The following is a 26,089-nucleotide window of genomic DNA, read 5'->3' as shown; positions in this document are numbered from 1 at the left end:
AGCTTTGGAACTGTGCTTTCCAGATTCTTTGGAGAAAAAAACCCAAAAAACCCCAAAAAAAACCAAAAAACAAAGCCAAACCTGCTTTAAGCTGGTTCAGAATGGTTCTGAATTTAGCACTGAGCATAAACACCAAAGCTGTGATAACTGGCCACTGAAAGCAGTGGGCAAAAAAATTACTGCCATGAAATGCTCACAAAGTGGGGAAGGTGAGCAGGGCAGTGAGGAACATCTGCAGTTGCAGGTTATTCTGCTTCCTTTCTGACTTAAGCCAGTGCAGCCAAATTCCCAGTCCTGAACTTGCTGTTCTGCCTGTTAAAATCAGTAACCACAGGTGATTTGAGACAGAGCTCCTTTACGTTTCTTTATCAACTGTTTTTGGAAATTGCTCACATCCCCTCTGCCTGTCTTGGGATTTGATCTATTTTGGTGTAATTTCTAGTGACATTTGCTTTTATCTGGTTATTTCAGATGCAGCAGCAATGGTCAGACTTTAACAAAATTGGGTCTCAGCAGGGCTATTGATTAGAAGACAGACTACCTGCACAAACAACTTGTCCATTTATCTTCCTAAACTTTGTCCCATGAGTGGTTTTATTTACTTGAAGTCAAGGATATTTAGTCCGTGCAGTGTCACAGAGCCTGTGCCAGTGCTTTGTAACCCAATTCCTCAAGCCAAGGAGCTTTTCTGCTGTGAAATTTTAGGCACTGAGAGTTTGACCCACCTGGTGTAGGTGGATTCTGGCAGGTGCTGAGGACCTTTCAGTGATAGATATTTTTGCAACAAGCATTTTTTGAGGCGTTATCTCTGTCTCAGGAGTAAGATATAACCACAGGGGTAACCAGCAATGCTGTTAACAAGCAGCAGAGCTTGTTATGCCCTTTCTCCATGACTCAACAGCTTGGCTGAATCAGAATTAAAGGGCTGGAAACAAAAAGATATCCTGAGAGTGAATAAAGTGTCATTAATGGACATCACTGCAGATGGGGCTTTTATGGGGGTGTTTTTCTTAGGACTGTACATGAATCTTGCATCTCTCATCTGCATCTCTGCCTGTCTCCCTCTACACCAGTGAATTTCCTTGAGCCAAATTTTTTGATAAATGTCTAAGAGAAACTTCTCCAAAAGGGACGTGTTACAAGCTATGTGGATTAGCTCATTGGGGAATGAGATGGAAATCAGCCCTGGAAATGCTGGGGAAATGGGGATTACATAGATCATCCTACCAGCCAGCTGCAGATAAAACACCCTGCATCCTCTGTGGCTGGGAAGATGATCTGGACAAAGTGAGCATTAGGGAAGCAGGAGAAAGAAGATGTAGGGAAAAAAACCAGAACAATGGAGGTAACTGAGGTTGTTGCAGTCAGTTTTGTTCCGTTCATGCCCAAAGGAGCTGTACTGGAGGGAAAGCATCAAACACCATGGTAAGGATTCAATCTCTCCTGCACAAGTAAAACAGAAAAGATCAACATCCATATCTGCTGTCTTTGATGCTTTTGGGGTCTCTGAGCTTAGTTTTGCACTCCTGGAAGCTGAAAACCATTTACTTAGCTCTGAATCTCTTCCAAGACATTTTAGGGCTCTTGTTGTGTCCCACTCTTGCTTCCTCACTCTTTTTCTGATGTCAGTTTGTTCACTCAAGTCCTGGGAATCAATTCTGAGCTGGGAGCATTACAAATGCCAACAGTCTGGCTGCATGCATTTTCCTGGAGTCTTTCATATGCTAAAACCTCTCTTTGTGTTCCATGGGTTTGAAATAGCACAATTATTCATTATTCTACAGTTATAGTCTGGTTCATGTCCCAGTTTTATTCCAGTTTCTGATCACTGAATCCTATGGAGGGATAGCATCCTCCTAAACAACCTCTAAGATGGAATAACCTGCCTGAGAAAGAGCAGTAGATGTTGTTTCCTAATTTCTCCCCTTAGATTTTAAAAGGAGGCATGCCAGAAGCAAAACCAAGAATTTATTTGAACTTTAACCTGGGAAACTACTTATGCAACATGTGAAGAAATGTAGTTATCAGTGTATGAAAAGTGCTGTGACATTAGCAAAGCAGAGGATGCCAGGGACCTGCCCTACTCCAGCTTCTCCCCAGACACCAGCAACACCTCTGTAAATGGTTTCAGCTGTCACTCCTCATCTTGTCCCTCCAAACCCTGTGACCCTGCAGCAGCACTGACCCTTCAAGGACACAACCACACCCTTAGCACTCCTGATCACACCTGGTACCTCTGATGTGCTGATGCAGCTCTTTCCTCCTCCCCCTCCTGCATGGCAGGGCCATTCTTCCCTGGGTTTCCTGTCCTGCTCTGTTGCAGTCCAAGTGCCACGCTCTCTTTGAGACACTGCCCTTCACACAGTGTGCACTGGCCATGACTTTGAGCAGAAAAGGTGAAAATTGGAGATGAGCCCTTTGCTGTGAGCGAAGGACAGCCTGTGCCTGTCCCTACTGAATTTCCCAACATGTCCAATATTCCCAATATATCCCCATAATATTCCCAATACCTTGAACATTTGGCTCTTATTCTGTCCTTAAATCTTTATCAATTCTCCTGGTGCCTCCAAGCCATTCCCTCCTGCCCCTGGGAGCCCTGCAGCAGCTCTGGCAGCCCAGCCACCCTGGCTTGGCTTTGGCTCCTGTGTTTGCCGGGAGATGTGAGCAGAGACTCGAGCTGCTGCCGACTCCATCCCAGCTGGAAACTGCTGCTTTTACTGCTAAAAATGTGCATGCACAGCCAAGCCTCCCACCTGCTCTGCTGCTAGTGATTCCCATGTGCTCAGGAGGAGGAGGAGGAGGAGGGGGAGGCAGAGCGAGCTCTGAGCAGCTGCTCTGGGCATTGCTGCGATACCATGCCCCTAACCCAGCAGTGCCCAGGGTCAGAAATCTTCCACCTTCATAATCCTTTTGTCAGTGCACTAAAAATGTGCAAATGTGCTGGGGAGGGCTCACCCTGTGCCCCCGTGGGGCTGTGACAGCGAGAGGCAGCCCCCTGTGTCACAGCCCTGCGCACACACCGCAGCTGTGCTGCTGCATCCAGGCACCAGACCTTGAGGATGTTCGACTGTTTGTTTTCCTTTCATTGCCATAAGCAAACTCACTGACTGTGAAAAGGGATAAATTAGCATCTCCAAAGGCTGGGTCTCTCTTCATTCTGAAAACAAGCCACGAGGAGCAGCAGCTCGGCTCCCTCATCCTCCCTGCCCGCCTCCCACCCCGCGCTGTGCCAGCTCTCTGTGGAACTGGCCCAAACCACGGCTTCTCTGCTGTCTTTGTGAGCCAAACAAATTTCAAGCACTTGGCTGAATCTGTGAACACGGAGGTCACTTGTAGATCTTAGATGAAGCCTCAAAGGCTGATCACTGCATTGATTTTTAACCTGTGCCGTTCTGGCTGAGTGCAGTAACTTGTATTTCAAAGAAGTCTCTAAGCCCCATTCTGTTGGCTCCAGCACTGCTGTCACGATTCTGAGCAGCTCTGTGCTGCTCACTGAGCCGTGTGGCAGCAACGGGCCTCATGTGCCAGGCCACCACACAGGGGTGACACACGTCCCACCTGAGCTCTCACCTGGCTCTGGCTTCTGCCAGGACCCTCTGTGCTGCTCCCCAGGCAGCTGCCTGCCTCTCCTGGTGTGTATTCCCCGAAATTCAGAGCAGGATAGAGTTCCCAGTGCCCAGAGAGTCCCGTGAGTGCTGATCCCAGCTGTGGGTGTGGAGGAGGTGCTGGGCAAAGCCCAGGCCCCAGAGCTGCAGCCTGGTCTTTGAGTTGCGCTCTCACAGCAGGTCCTGAGGCAGCTTTTAGAGGGTTTTTGGACCACGTCTGCCTCTGCCTGCACACACTGGTAAAATGTTTATGAGCCCTTCTGCCTCTGAGAGCTCTGAAGGAAGCAGGGAGACACTGGGCTGTGGGCTGCTCCCAGCTGGCAGCCAGCACTGAGGGTGGGAACGGTGAGCCAGGCCAAACTGAGCTGGACAGACTGAAACACAAGAAGTTTCACCTCAACATGAGGAAAAACTGCTTTACATTGAGGGTGGCAGAGCACTGAGGCTGCCCTGGGAGGTCATGGAGTCTCTCTCTCTCTCTCTGGGACCTAAATAACCTGCTCTAGGTGACCCTGGCACATCTCTTTATTATCCTGACATCATCCTGGATTTCTGTTCTGGCTTCCCCATGTCTTAGGTACCTTCCCCACCTACACCAAGGGTTTTACAGCTCAGGGTGACCCTCTGCTGTTTTGCAGAAGCCACAGCCTGGATCCAGGAGATTTCCTCTGAAAGTACCCTAAAGTGTTACCAGTGTGGCCCCAATCTTAACCTCAAATCCTCCCTCCATTTGCCTGATCCTCATTCAGCCCCAGACTCCACAGCTCCTGGAGGGCACTGGCCAAAGTAAAATCTGTATAAAATCTTCATCTGCTGTGCTAATGATCACTGTTGGTCCCAAGCAGCCATTTCAACCTTTCCAGACTCTCTGCCTTTACCAGCTGAACACACATCACATCCTGCACAGGTATCCCAAATTTGGAACTTTATTTATAAAATGACTCATACAGGGACACAGTCCTGAAAGACTTCAGCCTGACAGGGCAAAATCACTGGGCAGGGCACAGTGAGACTGCTGAGGGTGACTGGAGCTATTGCCAGGGGCTGGTTTGTGGATGCAGAGCCCCTTTCTGTGCTGCTTTAGGGACAAGCTCATGTTCTTACACTGCTGAGTATATGCCAATGAATGCCACCATGCTATGTATAGACTTTGATAAGAACTTTTCCCCTAAATTAGATGGAGGAGATGAAAATGGCTTGGCAAAACAATGTGACCTCGGGAAGGATTCCCCAAGAGCTCGGGAGCAGCTCAAGTGTGGACACGCAGTGAATTATTCAAAGGGCTGCCTCCGTTTCTCTGTTCTCTCCTTCCAGGTGAACTAAAATCCATAGAGTGGAACAGTGGGACAATAATTTCTTCCCTTTGGTGCTATATTTAGATCATTCCTGCCAGCCAGGGTGGGAGAAAGAGCCCAACAGTTCCCAGCAAACACACAATGATGAACATCCAGAGGAAGATCCTGTCGATGACCATTGCAACGTACTTCCAGTCTTCCTTCACCTGCAACACGGAGGAGAGAGGCCAATTATTAACATTTACTGGAGATTAAAATTTATGAAAACTCTTAGAGCTTTACTCCAAACTGGGATATTTTCATATCATTCCAGAGATAGGAGGGGCGGGTGGGGGGTCTTGCTCTCACTTAGTGGAACTATAAAATGGCAAAGGTTTATTCATCAGTCACCTGAGGCATCCCCAGGCTGCAGGGGTGTGCATGTCACAAATCCCTGTGGATAACACACCCCTGTGGATAATTAAGGCCATCTGAACACTCACTGTCCCAGTTTCCATCAGCAACAGCTGTAACTGGGTGTGTAAATGAGGCTGTGATTCAGGCTGGGGCAGTGGGGGGTAAGAAATGACTCGTTTCCCTGTACTCATAAAAAGATTTGCTTACAGATTAACAAAGCCAAACTCTTCCTGTGAAGGGATTTACAGTTTCGGGTGAATAAGCAGTGAAAATGAACCAGCAAATAAAAGTAACCTCACCCTCCTTTTTCCCCATTTCTGCCTTGCTGTGGGAGGATTTCCCAGCAATTCCTCTCTGGGGAGTTCTAGTACCATGAGGCAGAAATGGTAAATGACTGCTTCATAAAGAAACCATATTTATATGAAAACCTCTTTTATTACATTGCTGTTAGTAATTTCTTTCCCAGGAAGAGGCCTGATCAGGTGGTAAAGCTCTGTTTGATATGACTGTACCCATTATGATTTCCTACAATTTCCCACTTGGTGAATCACAGACCCCAGGGCAGAAATTTGGCACGCTGCATTGTTCTTTGGAGAAAACATCTCAGCAGGAGCCTACTAAAACCTGCCCAGTGGCTGTGAGTGGTGAAAGGAGAAGGGGACAGCAAAGCTGCCAAAAATGCATTTTGGTAAAGGAAGCAATCCAGCTCTCAGTGCAATGCCATTTGCAGCAGAGGATGTTTCCACAGGTACAGTGGTGCTGCTGAGCTCCTTGGCTCAGTGAGCAGCTTTGTGAGCTGGGAAATGAGGCATGCACTGGAGACCATATTATATTTTCTCTGAACATAGCATTTTCAATTTCAGGAATAGCTGAATGTTGTCAAAAGCATGAGAATGGGTTCAATGTTTTCATTCAATGGATAGATTTATCCCTTTTAAAAGCAGCATTGAGTTAAGGCAGCCTTTACTACTGAATAGGCAGAGAAAACAACCAGGTTCATCCTGCATCTTGTCACCTTGGGAAAAATCATGGTATCTTATGGTTGTGCAGCCTTCTGCATAACCATCTGTAATTAGGGCAAGTAAAACAAATATTGACCCTTGAAACCAAAAGGAATTCTCTCATCTCAAGATTCTATAATTTCCTTGGGTTGTGAACTATAATTTATTCAAATTTATAAGATCATGTAGTGACAGGACAAGGGGAATGACTTTAAACTGAAATGTAGTATTGTGGATTGTAAATTAGGAAGAAATCCTTTACTGTGGGGGTGCTGAGGCCCTGGCACAGCTGCTCAGAGAAGCTGTGGCTGCCCCATCCCTGCAAAGTTCAAGGGCAGGTTGGATGGGTCTCTGTTCATGGCCGGTAGAATGAGATGAGCTTTAAGATCCCTTCCAACCCAAACCATTCTGAGATTTTTCAGTTCTGTGATAACAGCTCAGTGGATAACTCCCTTTTGCTGCACTTATTTTCTGACCTATTCATCACTTGCTGAGAGTTGGAGCCTCTGATGCTTAAAATTCCCCATGAGAAAGGCATCTAAGCCCTGGATGATTGTTTTTATGGGATTAATGTCTTATGATGTAACCAATGTGTAAAGCAAATCTGAAATTTCCCATCTGATGTTCAGCTGGAAAGCTGGATTGAGTAAATAATGTCTCATTCTGGTGTAATAAGTTTCTTTGAATATTTATGCTAGTAAAAGTAAGTGCTAGATCACATAAAGAAAAGAAACTTGATGAGCTTCTCTCTGAGCAAAGAAGAGGAAAGTGGGGGAAGAACAACTTGGACAGCAATTTGCTTTCTAATGTAATGGTGTATCCAGAAATACTGAGCCCATTTTGAAAATGATGTCTGCGACTGCATCAGATGTTTGTAAAATCAATATCCAGCCTCAGACTGAGAGCACAGAGGGTGAAATTGGAAATTATGGGGAGATAATAATAAAAAAAAAAAGAGGTTGAGGGAGAGAAAAATATTGGATTTTTTATTTTGTATTCTGCCACCATTGTAGCATTTCCTCATGGTCCAGCAGCACACGTGGAGTCTGATCCACAGACATCCCTCTGACATCCATGCAGCTGCCAACATCTGCCACCACAACTCCTGACCTCTATTCCGATTAGTTTTTAAGAAGCTCACTCAAAATCATTTTTGGGAAACGATCAGGGGAAGAACCAGGTGACTCCCCCACTCTCAAACTCCCAAAAAGTGGGAATCTGCAGCTCTGCCCTGGTCCAGCTCCATGTGGGTCTGAGCCAAGGACTGAGTGGAGGATTGAGGGGCCTTGGTGACATCTGATCCCCAGGAGCCAGAGTCTGCAACACAGATTAGAGCAGTCCCAGGCAGTTTTATTGTACTTTGTTAAAAATAACCCAGTGAGATTATCCTGTTTCCCCCCCCTCAGCTTTATTCCTTCCCATTTTATTTTTAAATATCTTCATATCAGAGCATTCTGGAGATGCACACAGCCATGGACAGAACGACTTCCCAGATGGTGCTGGTGCTGTCTGGTTATTTTGGCTGATGTGTGACATGGAACTTGTTTTGCCTTTCAGTCTGTAATTAATTTCTAATGGCATTTCCATCTTCTGCTGGGACAATTGTGCCGTGTGTTTTCCCCAGTGCCCCATTGTGCCTGTATTGTTTGCAGATATCTTTCTGTAACAAACAACTGCCTCTTGCATTTCCCATTTTCTCTTCGCTGGAGCACTTAATTAAATGAGCTATTTACTTTTAATTTAGAAGCACTGCCCCTGTGGCAGTGGAGCTTTAGAGAAAAAAAAAAGAAAAAAAGACAGGAACTTAAAAGAAGCTCTGTTCTCCTTCTGGGAAGGTGAATGTCTGTGGAAATACTGCCCACAAGACAGCGAGATGTGTCTCAGCAGCTGCATCAGAGGTGCCTGCTGATAGATTTATTGAAGACTTCCATGAAGAAATGCCACAATTTGATTTTAAGATGAAAGCAAATTTCTGAGTACTGATTTTTCCCCCCAATAAATTCTCATTTTATTAGATCAGTTCTGCTCCTCGCAGTATATTTCAGTTCCAGAAGATCGTTTTCCTTCTTCTTTTTTATTTCCACTGGGAGAAAAAATTGTGCTTTCCTACTTTATGTTACTTTGGTCCAGAGAGAGAAAATAGTGCAGCCCCACAATGGAGTCAGCATTATCCCCTCTATCTGAAAACTCAACTTCTGCCTTCTGTGCCAAGCATAGCTGGTGTGGATCAGTGGAGAAAGGTCACCCCCAGTCCCCAGGGGAGCCCACAAAGCTGCCACAGCTCACTGCTGGATATTTTCCTGGTGCCTTTCCTCACAGCCTGGGCTGGCAGGAGCTTGGGTCAGTGACCAAAGGCTCAAAGCTGCTCCTTTTCTTCTGCTTTTGATGTTTAGCACTGTAAATAGCTTTCTCCTCAGGATGATCACTTAATTTCAAGAGGGAAGAGCAGCAGAAGATATCAGAAGACAATCTGTGGCTTTTGAGGACTGTTTCATTAAAAAAAAAAATTAAGAGGAAGGAACCCAAAATATTAATTGAGTCCATTCTTGTTAACACCAACCAGCTCAGCAGGGAGAATAATTTGAAATGGGAAGTATTATTGGTGTAATATTTTTTCATTTGCACCATGGGGAAAAAATTGAGCTAAACTCAACTGACATCCAAGGGTTTACTTGTGATTATTGCCAGAGGGAGAGAGCAGACTTTAATTCCTGCACTCCTAATGTGCTTCTGAAGTGCTTTACCCTGGCAAGGAGTTTTGGACTGGCAACTAATGAAGATGGGGATTCACAGCCCATCTCTGCCACAGATTTGTTCTGTGACCTTGAGTAGTAAGTTTGTGTCTTGGCTGTAACTCCTCAACATAAGGAATTAACAGTCCCTTCCTCAAAGGAATGCTGTGAAGAACAGAGGCCCTTAACTATGATACCAAAGAGTATAGAAATGGACAGAAGTATTTAAGCTTTTCTTGCTGCTGCTCACTGCTGTGAAAAATGCGAATTAAAGACACTCTCCATGCTGAGGATGTCTTGTATAAACACACTATGACTTGCACTGATGCTAAATTTTAAGAAATTTAAACTGTAGACAAAGCTAAAAAGCACCTTTTGCATATGGATCTGCCTAGGAAAAGATAGATAAGACTTTTCTTTAATAAGATGACTAACTTCAGGTTATCTTGTGCCTCCTTTCATAATGGCCGTAATTACTAGTATACAATATCCATTGTCCTGCAGGAAAGAGCTACAAGAGCTGTGAAAGCATGTGGCATATGTTACATGAATCATTGTCTGCATGAAAATAAATCCTTTCAGCCTCTACTCCCTTTATTTGTAGCCATATTTACCCCCTTAGAATAAACAGGAAATTTGTTCCCCCACATCCCTGCACAGAGCCAAGTGCTCCAGTGGAAGTCCACGAATAAAGCATCACATCATGATACGTGAGCAGAGCTGAACAGACCCTGCAGTATCCCCACACTACTACAGCTTCCCACAGCCTGCTCGGGCAATTTGCTTTCCTGGGCTCCACAGTCACAGTCAGTGATTAATAAAAAGCAGAGAGTGAGAATTCCACATTTGTCAGAGGCTTAAATAAGGAATAAGTCTCTGTTCCTGTGAGATGGATGCACTTTGGGTCTCTCACAAACCCAACTGCTTCTTTGCTGCTTAACAACAACTTTATTCCTATTTTCTGTTGGAGAATCCATTGTTCTAGAGCAGCCCTGACCATGACCTGGCTGTGCTGCTCCCTTGGCCCTCATTCCAAGACCCCAAGGACACCTCCAGCTGTGCCTCCAGTGGCCAAAACCCACACTAGAGGTATGGTTGCCTCAACACGTGCACACGCAGCACAGCTCAAGGCTTGCTGCAGCTCCCTTAGCAGCTCATTTCTGACTCTCTGAAGGAGAGCAGGCTCTGTTGGAATACTCACCGAGAAATCCGCGTCCTCCGCCCGCAGGTGGTCTGCGATGTAGTGAACCCCTTCCACTGCCAGCTTCAGGGCTGGGGACATCAGCACCAGGTGCTGCTCTTTGGCACCGTGGCTCTTGCTCCCCTGGGCTGCCGTGCCGGCCACCTCGCCCTTTTTGCACTTACACTTGCACTGACGGGGCTTGTGCTGGGGCTGCTCCCCGTTGAGGTGGCACCGCTGGGATGCTGGAGAGCCACTGGAGTGGCCGTTGGTCTGGGAAGAGTCCTCTTGCAGGTAGCAGTACTGGATGCTCCGGGACCTGCAGCGGATTGTCCCCTCCTCTGCCTTGCTGGGGCTGTACATCTGCTGGACACTCAGTGACCTGCCTTTCAAGACGGAGGTGGCCTGGGTGTCGCTCAGGGGGTGGCAGGAGGGCTGTGGAGACGAGCAGGTCACCTGTACGGGCTCTGGGTACAGCACAGAGTACTGCCCAGAGGGGGACTTGCAGATGGGCTGAGGCTTGGCTGGCTCCTCGAGGTGGGCACAGAAGGAGGAGGTGGGCGATGGCTCATTGCTCTGGGGGCTGGGGGAGGATGAGGTAGTGAAGTTGGGTTCCACGTCCATCTCGGACCAAAGCCTCGGTGCGTTGGTTATTTTGTGCATGGACTCAATGAGCTTTTTGCAATTGTCCTTCACTGTGGAGGGACGTTTCATGAAAAGGATCCGTGGCACTACGTCAAGGAAGACCCTCCTCACCCAGTCTGGCATGGTGTGGGTGCGGGGGGAGCGGTGGTGCACGTTGAGCACGAAGACAGTGATGATGATAGACAAGGTAACGAATATCATGGTGAAGAGGAGGTACTCCCCAATCAGAGGGATGACCAGGGAGGTGGAGGGGATGATCTCCGTGATGAGCAGCAGGAACACAGTGAGGGACAGCAGCACGGAGATGCACAGGGTTATCTTCTCTCCACACTCAGAGGGCAGGTAGAAGACCAGGACGGTCAGGCAGGAGATCAGCAGGCAGGGGATGATCAGGTTGATGGTGTAGAACAGCGGCAGCCTCCGGATAATGAAGGAATAAGTTATATCAGGGTAGATCTCGGTGCAGCACTCGTATTTCTTGCTGTTGTAATTGCCCACAGCGTTGATGATGACCCACTCCCCACTCTCCCAGTAGTCCAGCTGGTCCACATGGCTGTGCATGCTCACCAAGTCTATCTTGGCTTTGTCGTAGGTCCAGGAGCCAAACTTCATCGTGCAGTTTTGCTGGTCAAAGGGGAAGAAGGTGACATCGATGCTGCAGGAGCTTTTATAGATAGCAGGGGGCATCCATTTAATTCTGCCGTCGTAGAAGAGGTGAGCCTTGGTCAGGTGGGTGACTGCAAAGTCACCATCAGCACTGGGGACAGATGAAAGACAAAAAAAGACTCAGACTTCTCTAGGACATGCCAACTCTCTTAAGGAAATAGGATATTTAGTGCCTGGCTTCCAAATGACCTGAGAGATGCAAGAGGCACATCATGTCCAAACATTGTCTCCATCTACTCTGTCCAGGGATTTTGAGCTCTTGGCTCACACAAGCCCTGGAAATCATGCACGTGTCAGCCTTCCCCTGGCATAAGTCACTTCCTTGATGTGACTGTACACAGTTTTTCCCCAAAGGTGTCCCAGATGTGCTCTGGAATGGGTTGAGTTTGTTTTAGAGGTGGGAGGAAGTACTATCAGATAGTACAGCTGTGGGCTGGGCAGAATTATTTGTGACAGCTGCTAAAAATGAAAGAGTGTTGAGTAATCACCCAGTCTTTTATGTGAAAAACAGCAAGAACATCTTATTAGCAGTAATAATGAACATTAATCTTTTGATTTCCCAGTTAGGAAGAGAATTGGCTTTTGTGGTGTCTTCTCACAGGAACCCTCAACTGGGGGTTATCAGATAAATAGATTAACAGCTCAGGAGTTTGTATTGGAATTGTATGAATAAATTGTATTTTCCAGACTTTTGGAGGCAGAACTCGAGTTAAAACAGCAGTGCTGCCAGACAAAGGACAGGCTGTGCAGGGGAAGAGAGCTTCTGCTAAAAACTTGAGATGAATTATTCAGGCTGATACAGATAGAAAGCTCTCTGCTCCTGCCCAGTGCTTCTGGCTGGAGCTAGCCCAGCCTGCAGTTGCCAAAATCCCCAAAATCCCAGGGCCCTGCTCTGCTGCTTCAGTGCCCAGATGTGCCCTGACAGCAGCCACAGTGACAGGGGGCACACCTCTCCTCCTCCCTACCAGCAGCAAGATCATCAACACATGGGTGATCCAGCAGGGCTCCACAAGCTGCAGAAGGCACAGGAACTTTCTGAATTAATTTCTTTAGGAGACCATTTATAAGCAAAACTGAAAAAAAAAAAAAAAGACTTTTTGATAGTTTCATAGAATCATGGAATGGTTTGGGTTGGAAAGGACCTTAAAGACAATCCAATCTGATTTCAACTCCCTGCTATGGAAATTTCTTTTTTTTCTCCTTCCATTAGACCAGGTTGCACCAATCCCCACCCAATCTGGCCAGGAACAATTGCAGGGATGAGGCAGCCACAGCTTCTCTGGGCAGCCTGTGCCAGAGCCTCACAACTCGCATCACCTATTTCCACTTGCCCTGTGAAACATCCTAAAAATGAGACTGGTGTAGTATGGGGAAATAGTGCAGGATCTGGCACTTGCTGAGCTGTCTTGGCTAAAAGAGTTTCTGGGCAGAGATGGAAACATCTCCAGGGCTCAGGATCACAGCCCAGATGTCCTTGAGACAATTTTCTAGATTGCTTGAATTAATGGAAAAATAAACTCAGAATTCTTGTGTGGTAGAGAACCAGGTTTTACTGAACTCTTCTTTTTTCTTTGGGGCAGATTTTGGGAAAACCAAAAGAACACAAAAGGACATAGTGTCTTCTGACCTCTAAACTGTATTTCTTTCTTAAGATTTAAAACACTTTAAAAAAGAAAAAAGGGGAAACTACATACAAAACTCCCACAAAGGGATAAAGACAAAATCAGCACGGTGATCTACTCTGAAGCAATTAAACCTGGGCCATTGTATAATCCATCCAGCTCCTGTCTTACATCTTCTTTCTTAAATTTAATTTACACTCCAGAACATGTGATTTGGATGAAAACCACCTTTTTTCCCTCTGGGTTTTGCCAGGAGCACAGTAAAGCCAGATTGAGACATGAAACATGCACAGCAAGTGACAGTCCAGTGCTTTCTGTTCTTGGTGGTTTTCTTTTTAAATCTCAATAGGAATACGGAATCCAATTCTGCATTTAATGATATCTCTGAGGCATGATTAAATAGCTCATTAATGGAGCAATATTTTTAATTGGATCTTATTAAAGAAAAGAGATTATGAGCATCCACTATGAGTCTTTCCCTTCTTAGGCAGAGCAGTGTGTAAGTGGTGTGCATCTTTCTTTTGACATCTCTTGGAAAAAAAACACACTAAACTCTTGCTAAAATGGCATCCAGGAATGATAGTAATTCATGTAACTGTCTTTCATTCCCAGAAATGCCTTCCCAGGCAGTTTTGCAGTTTCTGTGTGATGACCACACTCCTCTTCTGCAAGCGTAGATGGAACCATTGCGCTGCTGCAGATCTTTGTGTAACTTGTTTCTGAAAATTATCAGCTTTTTAATGAGGAAAATATTTTTTGTTTTTTAATTGCTCACCTAACAAACCCAGCTTCATCCTGGGTCCTCTCTGGCTCACATTTTTACAAGTAACACTGGCACTGCCTTCCAGGCTGGATTTTGCCTGCAATGCCATGGCAGGAGTGAAACCAGCTGCAGAACATCTCCTTGGATTTAGACAGTTATTGACTCTGAGGAGCCACAAAACACCCTGGGATGCTCCTGCCTCACCAGCCTACCAGGACTAAGAAGGAATTCCTGACTTTACTGAGTGTGTTTGGATTTCTCACTGCATTTCAATGCAGAGGAATTTGTAAGCAGGGCAAATCAGCCATGCTGTGTACATAGAATATATCCCAGCCAGCCCCATCATGCTAAGGCAGTATTCCCACTTATCTCACCCTTCATGCATCCATGTATTTTTGCCTCCTTCCCCAAGATTTCCACCCACACTGGACCTTCAAGCATGTGTTTAGTGGATTGGAAGCTGTGCCTGCTGGCACCCTGCCCCTGCAGGGGAGCCTGGGGAGATCCTCTCTCCCCTCCTGTGTGAGACTGATTCTGCTCCTCTCCACATGAGAGAGGGAGCAAACAAGGTCACCTGGCTGTTGAGTGCTTTCCAAAGCCTTTCCCCAATCTCCAAGGGATGAAGGTGAGATAACCAATTGCAAATACAGCCTGCAGTTGGGAGACTGGGGAAACCCTGTGTTCTTTTGGACAGCTTTGCTGTGGGAAAACCCATTCCTGTTCCTACAGCCCTGACTGCACCACGTGAATATTGCCTTAGACAGGAAGGTGGGAGACCCGATGAAGTGGGACAGAGAAAATGTGCAGACATTCCTTTGGAGCAGTAGCACTCTCAGTGGAGATCACTCTGTTGTGACAGTTGTCATGAAAATCCATTTGGAAGAAGGCGTGAGTGCGAGGTAAACATCACAAGAACTGCAGACTTCAGGCAGTCAGGCTCTCCTGGTTACTCTAACCTGACAGCTTTAGAAATACATCAGTAATAAAGAACTGGAGCTCTTATATTTTTGTGTCAAACACAGCAGTGCACACCAAGAAAGAGAGAAGAGAATTACTTATTTTTTTCCAAAAAAAACCCCAAACAAACCCGCTGTGTGCTGCAGCCTTTGATTTCTCATTTTGAGAAGAAAGGCTGCTCTACTAAATCTCCTAAGTTTATAAGGGTTTAAGGATGGCATTGCTTTACTGACATCTACCAGCCATGTTCTACTTAAAAGTTCTGCTGACGGAGAATTTCTATTTTCTTTTGCCACTTTCTATTTTCCTGCAGTTGAGAGATACACCATCTCACAAAATTAAGTGTTTTCAGAGCGCATGTAAATGAGGCACACATTTATTTTAATTTATGATGATGCAATTTAAATCCAAACAGACCTTTAAAAGCCTGAAAATTATCTATATACACATATGGATATAGTAGAATGTCCTCACTTAAAGCATTTTTCATCAAAGAGCAGTAATAAAGAAAAATTGGGGTATTAGGAGCCTACACCCTTTTGGTACACATTACAGAGATGCTTCTGGAATGTTCAGATTAAAATTCTCTTCAAGGGAAACCAGAAAATATTTACTGGAAAATACATACTGCTTTGTGCTACCAAAAAACTCAAATGCACTGCTTGGGAGGCACCTCTGGAACTGTCTCCTGCCCAGAACTCCCTGCTCAAAGCAGGTCAGCTACAAGAGGATCAGGACCTTACCTAGTTGGGTTTTAAATAGCTCCAGCATCTTGGCAAATTGGATACAAAACCTCCTGGGTGCCCAGGGGAGGTGTGTGTGCACTGATGGGATTTCCTTCAGTCACATCCCACCTTTTGCTTGGTTTAGTGTTCAGGAACCAGCAGTAACTAATGGTGTTTTGATTGCTGCTCAGCAAACCAGGAAAGCACCATTCTCAGCAAAGGCTGTGCCATACCAATGGGATGAGCACAGGGGGCTCAGGAGGCTCTGACTCTGCTGGATTGGGGTATTTTGCTCCAACTCTCCCCTTTGCCAAGGATCCTTGCCAGCACTTTGAAGGCAGAGCTCCTGCTCTGTCCTTAGAACGGCAGGAGCAGCCCTTGGGTGTGAACAGAGCAGCAGCCCAGGAGAGGGATCCCTCCTGAATATTTCCTTCTATCAGCTCCTGCATTGCTGGGTAGAGCTTGGCAGCAAACCTCAAAGCATCTGAAGAAAGATGTCCCTCTCCAGAAATACAACCACGGAACCAGCCAGAAGAATCAGGAGAACTGAAGGGTGAATTAGTGATTTTTTTGGCCTATTATAAATATAGCTGGTGCAGAATGATGAGATCTGTGCCAATGCACATAAAGAAAAATGTCAAGTATGTTTCCAATTTTAAAGGTTACACTGGGGCATCTTTTGGTATTTCTCCTCCAAAGAGCTTTGGGATGAGTCATGAAACCAGTGTTACTCCATAAATCTAACTGGTTGCAAACATCACAGTATAGCTCACGAGAACAAGCTGCCACAGTACTTTTCAAAAAAACTCTTTGCTTTTCCATGATTCAAAAGCTGCCTGACAGATGATCTTCTTACCCAGTCCAGTAATCCCTTTGTGTCCACTTTATCACTGGATGAATTCCTCAAGATATTTCCTACCCCTAATTACAGAAATTTGTATTTGATTTTCCTTCACATCTGATCTTGTCTTTTTTTTTTTTTTTTTTTTTTTTTTTTTTTGGTAACTGTGGAGTCTAAAGCAGGGGTTACTTTCTGGAACAGTTAATCCCAGAAAATACCAAGAAAAGAGAAACTTCTGAATTCTCAATATTCCCAGTAGCTCCTTCCCAGGTTTTACAACCACCAGGCTGGAGAAGACGAATGCTGTGATAATACCACGACTATCCAGCTGAAAACCAGCATTAGGCTCAAGGACATGGGCTTGGATTGCCCTGGGCAGCCTTTAGCAGCTGGAGCACCTGGATGCAAACCTGTGCTTCCAGGGGTTTATCCTCTGGAGCTCCTATGTTGAACAAGGGACTCAACACAGAGATGGAAAAGCAAAAAAAAAAAAAAAAACAAACCAAAACCAAAAAATCCCCCCACAAACAAAAACTGCAACCCCCAAGAGCTTATTCCTTCATTAGAGAAAAAAGTACAATTCATGTTTTGTACTTCAAATAGACAAAGAAAAACTAAAATGTGCTTCAAAGCCATTCATGAATGGAAAAACAAATCAATGCAGAGGATTAGATAATTCATTTAGAAATGATTTGGTGGTGCCTGAAGAGCCTTTACAACCTCAGATAAGGAACAACCTGGTTTCTTGGCAAAGAGGAGGCTTTGTCACTTCACTATGAGGAACTCATATTCCTCTGTTGTACATATGTTATGTCACATCCAGCAGAAACTATTTGCAGAGTCTTGGAACTTATCTCATCATGCCTGAAAATTCAACAGCATATTAATTTCCCTGTAGGATATTAATTTCTTTTCAGATTCCTTATGAATGTTGACAACTACATTTAGTCTCTAGGCCAAACCAGCTGAATTTACTGATTTAATTTGGGCCTCTAGAGTGGGTAAATGGAATGTTTTTTACAATAATGAGCCAAGATATGAGAGTAACCTCACAACTGAGGGTTAGGTTTCCTTAAAGATGTAAATCTGAAATCAGTTGAAATTTTACCATTTCTGTAATATATAGCCCAAGATGAAAACAGAAGGGGTGTTTGTATAATCTTTCCTAAAGGAGTCCATCCCAAACAGAAATGCCATATTTCAATAATATTATAAGCAATAATCAGCTCACACTAAGCAGCCTGAAGACAGCAAAAGGTCAGTGTGGCCTCTCGCTCTCTTCCACCAAGGTTTCTTTCCACATTCTCTTGCTCTCAGAGACCAAGAATCATGTGCAGCCATGTTAAACTCCCTCTAAACTATACATATATATGTGCAAATGTGAGATGGACTCCTTGTTAGTGTCACCATGGCTAACCACTATCATTTCCAGCTGAGATGGCCAGCAGGAGAAGCCCTGGCTGGGAATGCAGTTGGTGAAATGCTGGGCAAAAGAGCCTCACCTTGGTGTCCCTCACTCTGGAGGCTTTGCCTTGCATTTGCCCTGCAATCCTTAAAATATGTGAAACCTGATGAAGATATTGACTGCAGCTCCAGATGTGTTTGGCAGGAAGTTAGGTGGAAGAGAGAAGTACATCTCAGGGCAGAAAACATTTTGCATAAGAACAGAGGGAAATACAGCAGTGAAGACACGTGGAATTCACGGAAACCCACTAATGTCTGGTGCCTAACCTACATCCATGCTTAATTCATGGATAAAGTAGCCAATTAAAATTGCATGATAGACTCATGATAACGAACAGACAAATGCACGATTATTAATGCTAAGTGTGGATCAAGGGAGGGAAGTAGCCTGGATTTGGGGAGCTGGGGCATGAGATCTCTCTGTGTCAGCAGGACCCAGAACAGCCAGATATGCTACTGCAAGTCAGAGCAGTAAGGTGGGCAGGACTAAGAGACTCTCCCTGCCCAGAAGAGGAAGAGAAGGACATTCTGGAGTAGCTGCTGTGGCCAGGAGATCACACCCCTGGAGTCCCTGTAGAGACTCAAGTGACAGCAGCAGTGAACACAACAGGGCAGAGGGGCAGAGCGTGTGAGGGGCAGGAGCCAAAGGCTGCCCAGCTCAAGGTCTGGGTGTCCTGGACATCTGGAGGGTGTCTTCAGCTTGAAAGCCCAAAATGTCCAGAGACCTAAAGGATACCAAGGTCTCCTGCAGTGCTCCTCATCCCTGGAAGTGTTCAAGGCAAGGCTGAGCAGGGCTTTGAGCATCGTGGTCTAGTGGAAAGTGTCCCTGCCACTAGAATGAGACAATGCTTAAGATCTTTTTCATTCCAAACCGTTCTGTCATTCTGTGGTTCCTTATTTCCTGGCCCCTCCTTGCATGGACCATCCTCATCAACCCTGTTGTGCCAAGGGATAGGAAGCAGATGTGACATATCAGGTTCTTCTGTGCCAGTAGCTCCAGCAAAAGGAAGGTTTGACACACAAAGGTGGCACGGGGATTTGTGCCACGTCATTTCTTTTGGCACCATGGTCCACCACAACAACCACCAGAAGCTCCAAAAAGAATAATCTGTGCCTTTGTCATTAATTAAACAACGAGAAAGACAAGGACATTATTTTTTCTTTCCAGTGGAAGCTGTGAACACCTTTCTTGGCTGCCAAGTGAGGCACTTTTGATGCAATATTCATGTTCAGAGTATGTCCCTGGAGGGCAGGAAGGTCCAAGTGCCTCTGAATGAATCATTTCATTGGGCTAATCTCTGAAAGGTGCTCAGTGAGGATGCAGTGATTTCCGAGAGGTTTGCAATCACTCCACACCACTGAGGATCCAGAATGAGCTAATGGGAAAGATAACAGCCCCTGTAGTCTCCAAAGCTCCCAGTCCCCTGGGCAGATTCCAGCTTCAGCCATTTATTTTGGTTTTTAAACAGAAGCAAAATCATATCAAGCTAGAACCAGGCAACTGTTTATTAAAGCCGAGCCTGGCTGCTGCTGTGAGGGTTTTCTCTGAGCGTCAGCCTCATGCAAAGATGCTTTTCTTTGATGCCTGCAGCAAGTGTTTCCTCTGGGGCCTGTGCTGGGCTGGGGGACTGGGATATCTGACATCCTGGGAGACTGGAGAGCTGTGGTGGGGGCTCCAGGGACAAAACAGCCTTGGCACTTGGGCAGTATTTCTAAGAATATCAACAGGCTCCAAAGGAAAGAAAGAAAACCACAACCTGCTCCCTAGGAAGTGTTCTTACACAGAACAGATTCCAAGTATCTGCAATGAGGAACAAATGCCTATTTAGAAATCATTCCAGAATGGTATTTAGCTGACCTGAAACCCCTGTTTGTAGATGCACAAGCCTGACATCTTTCAGCATATTTTCCTTATTTAAGCCCATCATCAGTAATTGGCTTTTCCAGTTGATGGTGATGAATTAGGGGAGAGCTCCTGGGTGAAATGAAATTGAAGAGGACTGAAAGCTCAAATCCAGCTTAATTGTGCCTCTGACATGAGAAGAGAAAACAATACCTGGCATCCCCCAACTAAACTGGCTGCCCAGAGGAAGGATCATCAGGAGAGCAAAGCCCCTGTGATGAATGTCAGTCGTGTCATTTAAGGCATGTTTTAGATTCTACATGAACTCCGGACACAGAGAACAAAATAAAGTGGAATTATTGCAGGAAACATTTTAACCTCATGAGCAGAGAAAATTTGCAAGGATGGGTTTGCCCTCTGGTCACAGTGCTCACACTCACTTGTTGTAAAGGACAATGTCTGGCCTCCAGATGAGCTCCGAGGGGATGCGGATGGAGGTGACATTTTCATACTCCTGGGGGTCCCAGCGCAGCTTGTAGTCGTGCCACTCCTGCCAAAAATGAGGTGGTTACAAAGCTGGGAGAGTTCAGCAGAAAAACTGAAAAGAAACATGGAAAAACATATATGTGGGGGCACCCACCTGCTTCACCCACACATTCGTGGTCATCATTTGATTTTTCTCATCCTGAAATGCAAGATCAGATATTGGTTACAGGAGCAGATTAAGAGGCCCAAAGAACCCTCTTAATTTCCCTTAGTTGTGTTTCATTTATGTAATTACAAATCACCTCTGCAATAAATGTAAGTTCTGTCTTGGAAATAAAAAGCAGATGTTTCTGTCATTTGACATGGGACAGGGCACAGCTGTCTGATACCACTGAACAGCTGAGCCTGCACCTAAGCAATCCTGTGAGCAGATGGACTGGAATTTATTGGGATTTTACTCAGTGCTGATGGATTCAGCCTGGGATGATGATACCAGGTAGAGGAAACAGCTCCCCAGCCTGCCTTTGACCTGAGCACTGAAGGAGGGGAGTGATGGATATATAAACCCTGACTCACACACGTGTGGTGGATTCCAGTGCTCAGCTTCATCTGCAAGGGTGTTCTCCTGTGAAACATTACCCATGGACACAGCTCTGGAAACAAGAAGCTCAGCAGCAATTCTTCTACCAAATACATGAGCTTGTAGCACAGTGGGTTAGGTTTTCTGAACAAACCCCAGCTGCTCTGCTGACATGGAATTCTTGGGCAGCCTGGTGTATTTCCATCAATGGGTAGACTTTCTATGCACAAATAGCATGGAAAAGTAGGACTGTATATACATATTTAAATAATGTCAGGCATTTATAATGCTGGCAGCACTGCAGTGGAGTTAATTACTGTTTGCTGCTTGCCTTCTGTGCCCTCTGTAAGTAACTCAGATGAATTACGTGGGGCAGAGCCTAGTGCTGGTCTGACTGAAGTGTCCCTCAGAGCTCAGGGTTTATTTGTGTGGGGTTTTTTGTCTCTTGCCTTGGTTGGCATCAAACCCAGCTGAGTTGGCAGGGCTCAGCTGACAGCAAACTGCTCATCATTAACCTTGCTCTTGTGGCAGCTCAGGATTGATTGTGAACATTAAACCCCAGGAAGTTTCGGGGGAGCTCTGCCTTTTCCTCCCTGAGCCTTCTCATTGCTGTTGTGGCACCAGATGTGACACCTGAGCAGAGATTCTCTGCCCTGGGGTTAGGGACCAGAAGCACATGGAGGGAGGAGGAATACAAAAACACCCCTGTGAGAAACACAGGGAGAGAAAATATCCATCTGCTTCTTTGGGTGCTGATGGGAGATGAAGAATGCCATGACCTGGACCCATCCATGAGAACCTGCTTCTCCTACCACTTTGCAATTCAAGCACATGAGGATCTCCACCACAGCCCCAGCATGGAGCATCCTGGTACAGCAGTTGCTGCCTTTTCCTGGAATTCTCCTCCCTGGAACCACCCTGGGTGGAATTTCCTGCCCATCACCACACCATCCTCGTGACCCAGTGAAGCACAGCTCCAGTCCCACAGGGGGATTATCTGAGAGGGGTTTGCAATGTCATGATGGCCAAGTTCCTGCCCAGCTGGATGCTCCTCAGGGAGCCAGCCCAGAGGGCAGCAGTGACCCCACAGCCATGGGGGTGTTGCCCTGCCTGGCCCCTTCTCTCCAGGTGAGCACAGCACGTGAGCTCCTGCAGATACACAGACACAGGAATCCAAGTGTGTCTCTTGGTGGCTGCTCCTGGACACGTATTTGACCTCTCCCCCCATATTTCTGGTCTCAGAAAACCCTCAGCAATCCAGGGTGAGGTAAGGACATGCAGGAATGTAGAGTTCCCCATTGATTTCTGTTCCCCTGCCCCCAGCTTTTGTCAGCAGGAGCTGGGGTTTGAATACAGCTCTGATTTCTCTTTCAGACTCTTTGTCGTTGGGAGCTGAGCGTTGTGTCTAACAATTGCAGCAGGGTCTGCACCAAAACTGTCACTGTTGGGAAGGGGGAGAGGAGCTGAAGAGCCACAGCGGTGGCAGGAGTGTCCCCAGCCACAGACTGGGGCAGCAGGGGTGAGAGCTCTCCTCCAGCCATGCCCACAGGTCCCAGCACAGCTCTGCCTGCGAGCTGCACTTCTAACCACTGACATGGTTATAAGAAGATTAATTTTTCTTAAAGCTCTGTGGAGCAGGTGTATCGATCCCCCCTCTCCCACAGTTCAGCAGCTGCATAATGGAAAAGTCTCTCTCATGCCTCCACAGTCACTAATGTCTTATCTTTAGTCTTATCAATTATTCAGATGAGAACCATGCAACTTCAACATTAGCAACTGCAAACAGCCCTGGATCCCTCAGCTGATGTAAGAGCAGGAAGGGGAATGGGAGACCATGGCTGTGCTGCAAAGCTGGAAGTGGATGGCTCCTGCACCAGGAGATGAGACTCTCCAGCAACTGGTGTCTTTGATTCTCCACTCCCTGAACCATCTCAGCTGTTTCCTTTTCATCCCAAAAATCTGATTTCAAAATGTAAAACTGTGTGGAGAGTCATCTGTTAGGACTGTCCCACACCAGTAATGTCTTCAGGTTGCATTATTCTCTCCATTGTCACAGGAATCACAGAATGGTTTGTGTTGGAAGAGGCTTCAAAGCTCATCCAGTTCCAACCCTCTCCAACACCTTCTGCTAGACCAGGCTGATCAAAGCCTCATCCAGGCTGGCCTTGAACACTTCCAGGGCTGGGGCATTATCAGTCCTTTCATTCTGCCACATGACTACAGTAAAAAATGACAGGGAGTCCCCTCTTCTGAAAAATTAGGGGTTTGGACAAGATGGCCTTTAAAGGTCCCTTCCAACCCCAACCATTCTATGAAAGACAGCCCAGCACCTGCTCAAAGAGTGTGCAGCTGCACAGACACCGTCCTGGGAAGTGCCACATGCAAACAAGGACAGGAAGGAGAAAAATGCAGGAGCAAGATCTGCACAAGCTCTAAAGCCTGTGAGTGCGTCTGGCATCTGCAGCCCTGCAGGGACCTCTCTTGTCCAGCACTTGACCCCAACACACTGTGCCAGAATAATCCCATAAATACTATTTCAGTGCACATCAGTCTGCGTGCAGACTCTGTTTTGTACCGGGCATATACAGTTTGCACGTGTGACTTCTATCTGAGCAAACACTCAGAATTCTCTTCTTAATATCTGCAAGATTAGCTAAAAACCCTCAAAACTTTCATTTTCAGAAACCTCTTCAGGCAATCTCTTTTCCCAGGGTGTGCAAAGCACTGTCCCTATTAGCTTGTGTAAATTAGTGTTAATGATCATGGCTCAAATTCCCAACTAAGTATTTGATTTATTATTTTGCCAGAATTCTCTGGCATTTATGCCAGCAGCTCCACTGCCCTGCTGTGATCAGTCCCATGGGTTTTGATAGGGAATTTGGGATTTTGCCTGTAGTAAATGAAGAGCAAAGGATCCACCTTGATGACCAGCGACTCACATGAGTCCCCCTGTGTTCCACCAGCTCTGTCTGCATGATCACTGTTCTCTGCTGAGGGCAAAGCCTTCCCAACCCAACCCTGGGTCAGCCAGTAAAGCCCACACGACCAGGAGCCCCCCCCTGGCTCCAGCCTGGCTAGTTTTGTTGTGTGTTGCACAAAGAGGCTGCACTTACCACATCGATGAGCTGGGCGATGGACAGGCCGAAGCGGACGAGCACCACGTCCGAGATGTTGGCCACGGGACGGGACCACTTGTTATAGCCAGAGAAGAGCTTCTTCAGGAGCCTCTCCTCTGCGTGGGCTCGGGTCTCCACGTGGCCAAAGGCTGTGGGGAAGGAATGGAACACCTGCAGCTCCACGGGCTGGCATAGCTGGAGCCTTCTCCAGAGGGAAACTCCAGCAAACCACAGCTTGGAGATACACGGGAGGGTGATGCTGCTCAGGTGATTTGTCTCCCCTGACATTGCCACGTATTCCTCCCTCTATTCACCCACTATTACAGAGCAGGGTTGGTCTGAATAAAGTGGGGGCACCAGTAACACCATATAGAATACACTTCATGAGCCATTCTTCCCTGAATCCGGTCTAATTTTTATGGCCACTTTGTGGCAAGTTTCTAGCACTGGAGTCTGCAAGCAGGGAAGAGGGATGCTAGAAAGGCAAGCCAAAAAGGAAAAAGCAGCCTCCTGCTGGGAAATAGGGATTTTGGATCAGATTTACACATAAAAAACTGGCATTACATCTATTAGAAAAAAAGGCAGACTGACATTCAGCTCTTTAACCTACTTAGTGGATATTTCACAAAAACAATGGGAGAAGGAAGAGGATGGTGGAGAGCACAAGTTGGACAACAAGATCCCAGTTTTGCTCAGGCGTAACTTTTAAAGTTGGAGGCTGCAAGGAGCAGCCCTGACCCTGCACGTAGGCTCCAGGAGCTGTCAGAAGTGCCTGGTGTTTGTTAAAAATTAAAGCCACGTTTCATCCGGGGGCTGCCGGAGGAGCTGCGCTCCTGTGCCGGCTGTACCAGACAGAGGGAGAGGGAGCCGGGGGCTGTCCCCACGTCCCTCGTGGAATATGGCTTCTACTTAGTCTTTATCTGCCCTGGATTATACAAAGGGAAGCATTAGCTGAGCGCTGGCTGTGCTCTCCCCAGCCGGAGCTGTAGCCCCGAGACACATTAACACACTTTACCCAGGGAAGAAAAGCCCAAGCAAGAAGCAGGATGCTGAGCCCCCGTCTGGATTCTCCCTCCTGCCCCCTTCCCACCGTGCCTTTAACCCTTTCTCCATCAAATCAGACAAGGAGCAGAAAAAAAAGGCAAAGCGCTGCCCGGCACAGGCTGGTGCTCAGGGGACCAGAAATGGTGGGGCAGAAAGGTGGAGGAGTCGGGGAGATTCCCTGTGGACAGGGGCTGCTCTCTGCCGTGTGCCTTTGAGAGGGATAAGGGAGGGAAGAGCTAAAGAGCAGAGCAAGGGGAGAAGAGCTGTCTCAAACTTACCGGGGAAAATGCTGGCACACAGCAGCAGGAGGAGGTTTCGCTTAGGCACGAGAAATCCCATCGTGGAGCAGAGCTTCAGTGTGCAGAGTCTCCCGTCAGGGCAACTTCTGCGCTCTGAGTCCCTGGATCCTCCAGGTTCATTCCCCTAAACTCCTGTCGCTCTCTCTCCCTCTGGGAAGGGACAGCAGCTGGTGCTTTGTTTTTGTTGTGCTCTTTTTTCCTTCTCTCTTCTGAGTGATCTCCAGCTCTTCCTCCTCGCAGGATGCTCCTCGCTGGGATGCTGCTGTCGTTTACTCACAGCGATGTGCCAGGGCTGCGGAGAGCTCCTGCGAGAGCCCGGGGTGCCCGGCCTCGCTGGGCTCTCCTGCTGCTCCTCTCCCCTTCCCTTCGGGGCTCTTGGCTGCTGGTTTATTTGCTGCTGCTGCTTTCAGCCTTCCCCCAGCCCTTGGGGCAGCCTTTGCTCGGGTTTTGCTGCTGACGGGCCACCGATGATGCCTGTGGAGCAGAGAGTGAGCACAGCGTGTTTGTATACTTAATGTAGTCAGACCTGCCCACCTCCTGCTTAGGAGGAGGAGGAGGAGGAGGAGGAGAGAATCCCTGCGCTCCAGCAAACAGGCTGCGGGGAGGAAAACTTTTGCAGGAGAAATAGAGGGGGAGATGCAGAGCCCAGCTGCAGCCAGAGGTGCATATGGGGCCAGCTGGGATCTCTACAGCACCGGAAGCCCAAACAGTTCTTAATTAACGAAAGCTGTCTCTTTAATCTCGTCCAACTGCTTTTCAAAATCACTCCAGTGTAATTAGACTGAGATATTTCTGGCTTGGGCACGTATCTTTGCCGTCAATAATTACT

General features: G+C 46.7%; 1 protein-coding gene across 1 annotated transcript; it reads right to left on the bottom strand.

Annotated features, from left to right (window-relative positions):
* Positions 1-4,513: 4,513 nt before the first annotated feature.
* Positions 4,514-25,862, bottom strand: CHRNA4 (cholinergic receptor nicotinic alpha 4 subunit). Its single transcript, XM_038159332.1, has 6 exons — positions 25,240-25,862; positions 23,915-24,066; positions 20,376-20,420; positions 20,176-20,285; positions 10,231-11,611; positions 4,514-5,106 (listed from the first exon to the last, which is right to left on the bottom strand). Exons 1-6 carry the CDS (start codon positions 25,298-25,300, stop codon positions 4,981-4,983), a joined length of 1,875 nt encoding a protein of 624 aa, XP_038015260.1. The 5' UTR covers positions 25,301-25,862; the 3' UTR covers positions 4,514-4,980.
* Between the last annotated feature and the right edge of the window lie 227 nt (positions 25,863-26,089).

This window comes from Motacilla alba, chromosome 20 (assembly GCF_015832195.1).
Source record: "Motacilla alba alba isolate MOTALB_02 chromosome 20, Motacilla_alba_V1.0_pri, whole genome shotgun sequence".
Taxonomy (NCBI): Eukaryota; Metazoa; Chordata; class Aves; order Passeriformes; family Motacillidae; genus Motacilla; species Motacilla alba.
This window is presented reverse-complemented; position numbering and strand designations above follow the sequence as displayed.

Excerpts from the sequence above, each read along its gene's own strand:
- CHRNA4 (XM_038159332.1), bottom strand. The coding sequence starts at position 25,300 with ATGGGATTTCTCGTGCCTAAGCGAAACCTCCTCCTGCTGCTGTGTGCC. Across the intron at positions 24,067-25,239 it reads GTGTGCCAGCATTTTCCCCG|CCTTTGGCCACGTGGAGACC; the intron begins GTAAGTTTGAGA and ends CCTTCCCCACAG. Across the intron at positions 5,107-10,230 it reads CGGAGGACGCGGATTTCTCG|GTGAAGGAAGACTGGAAGTA; the intron begins GTGAGTATTCCA and ends TCCGTGTTGCAG.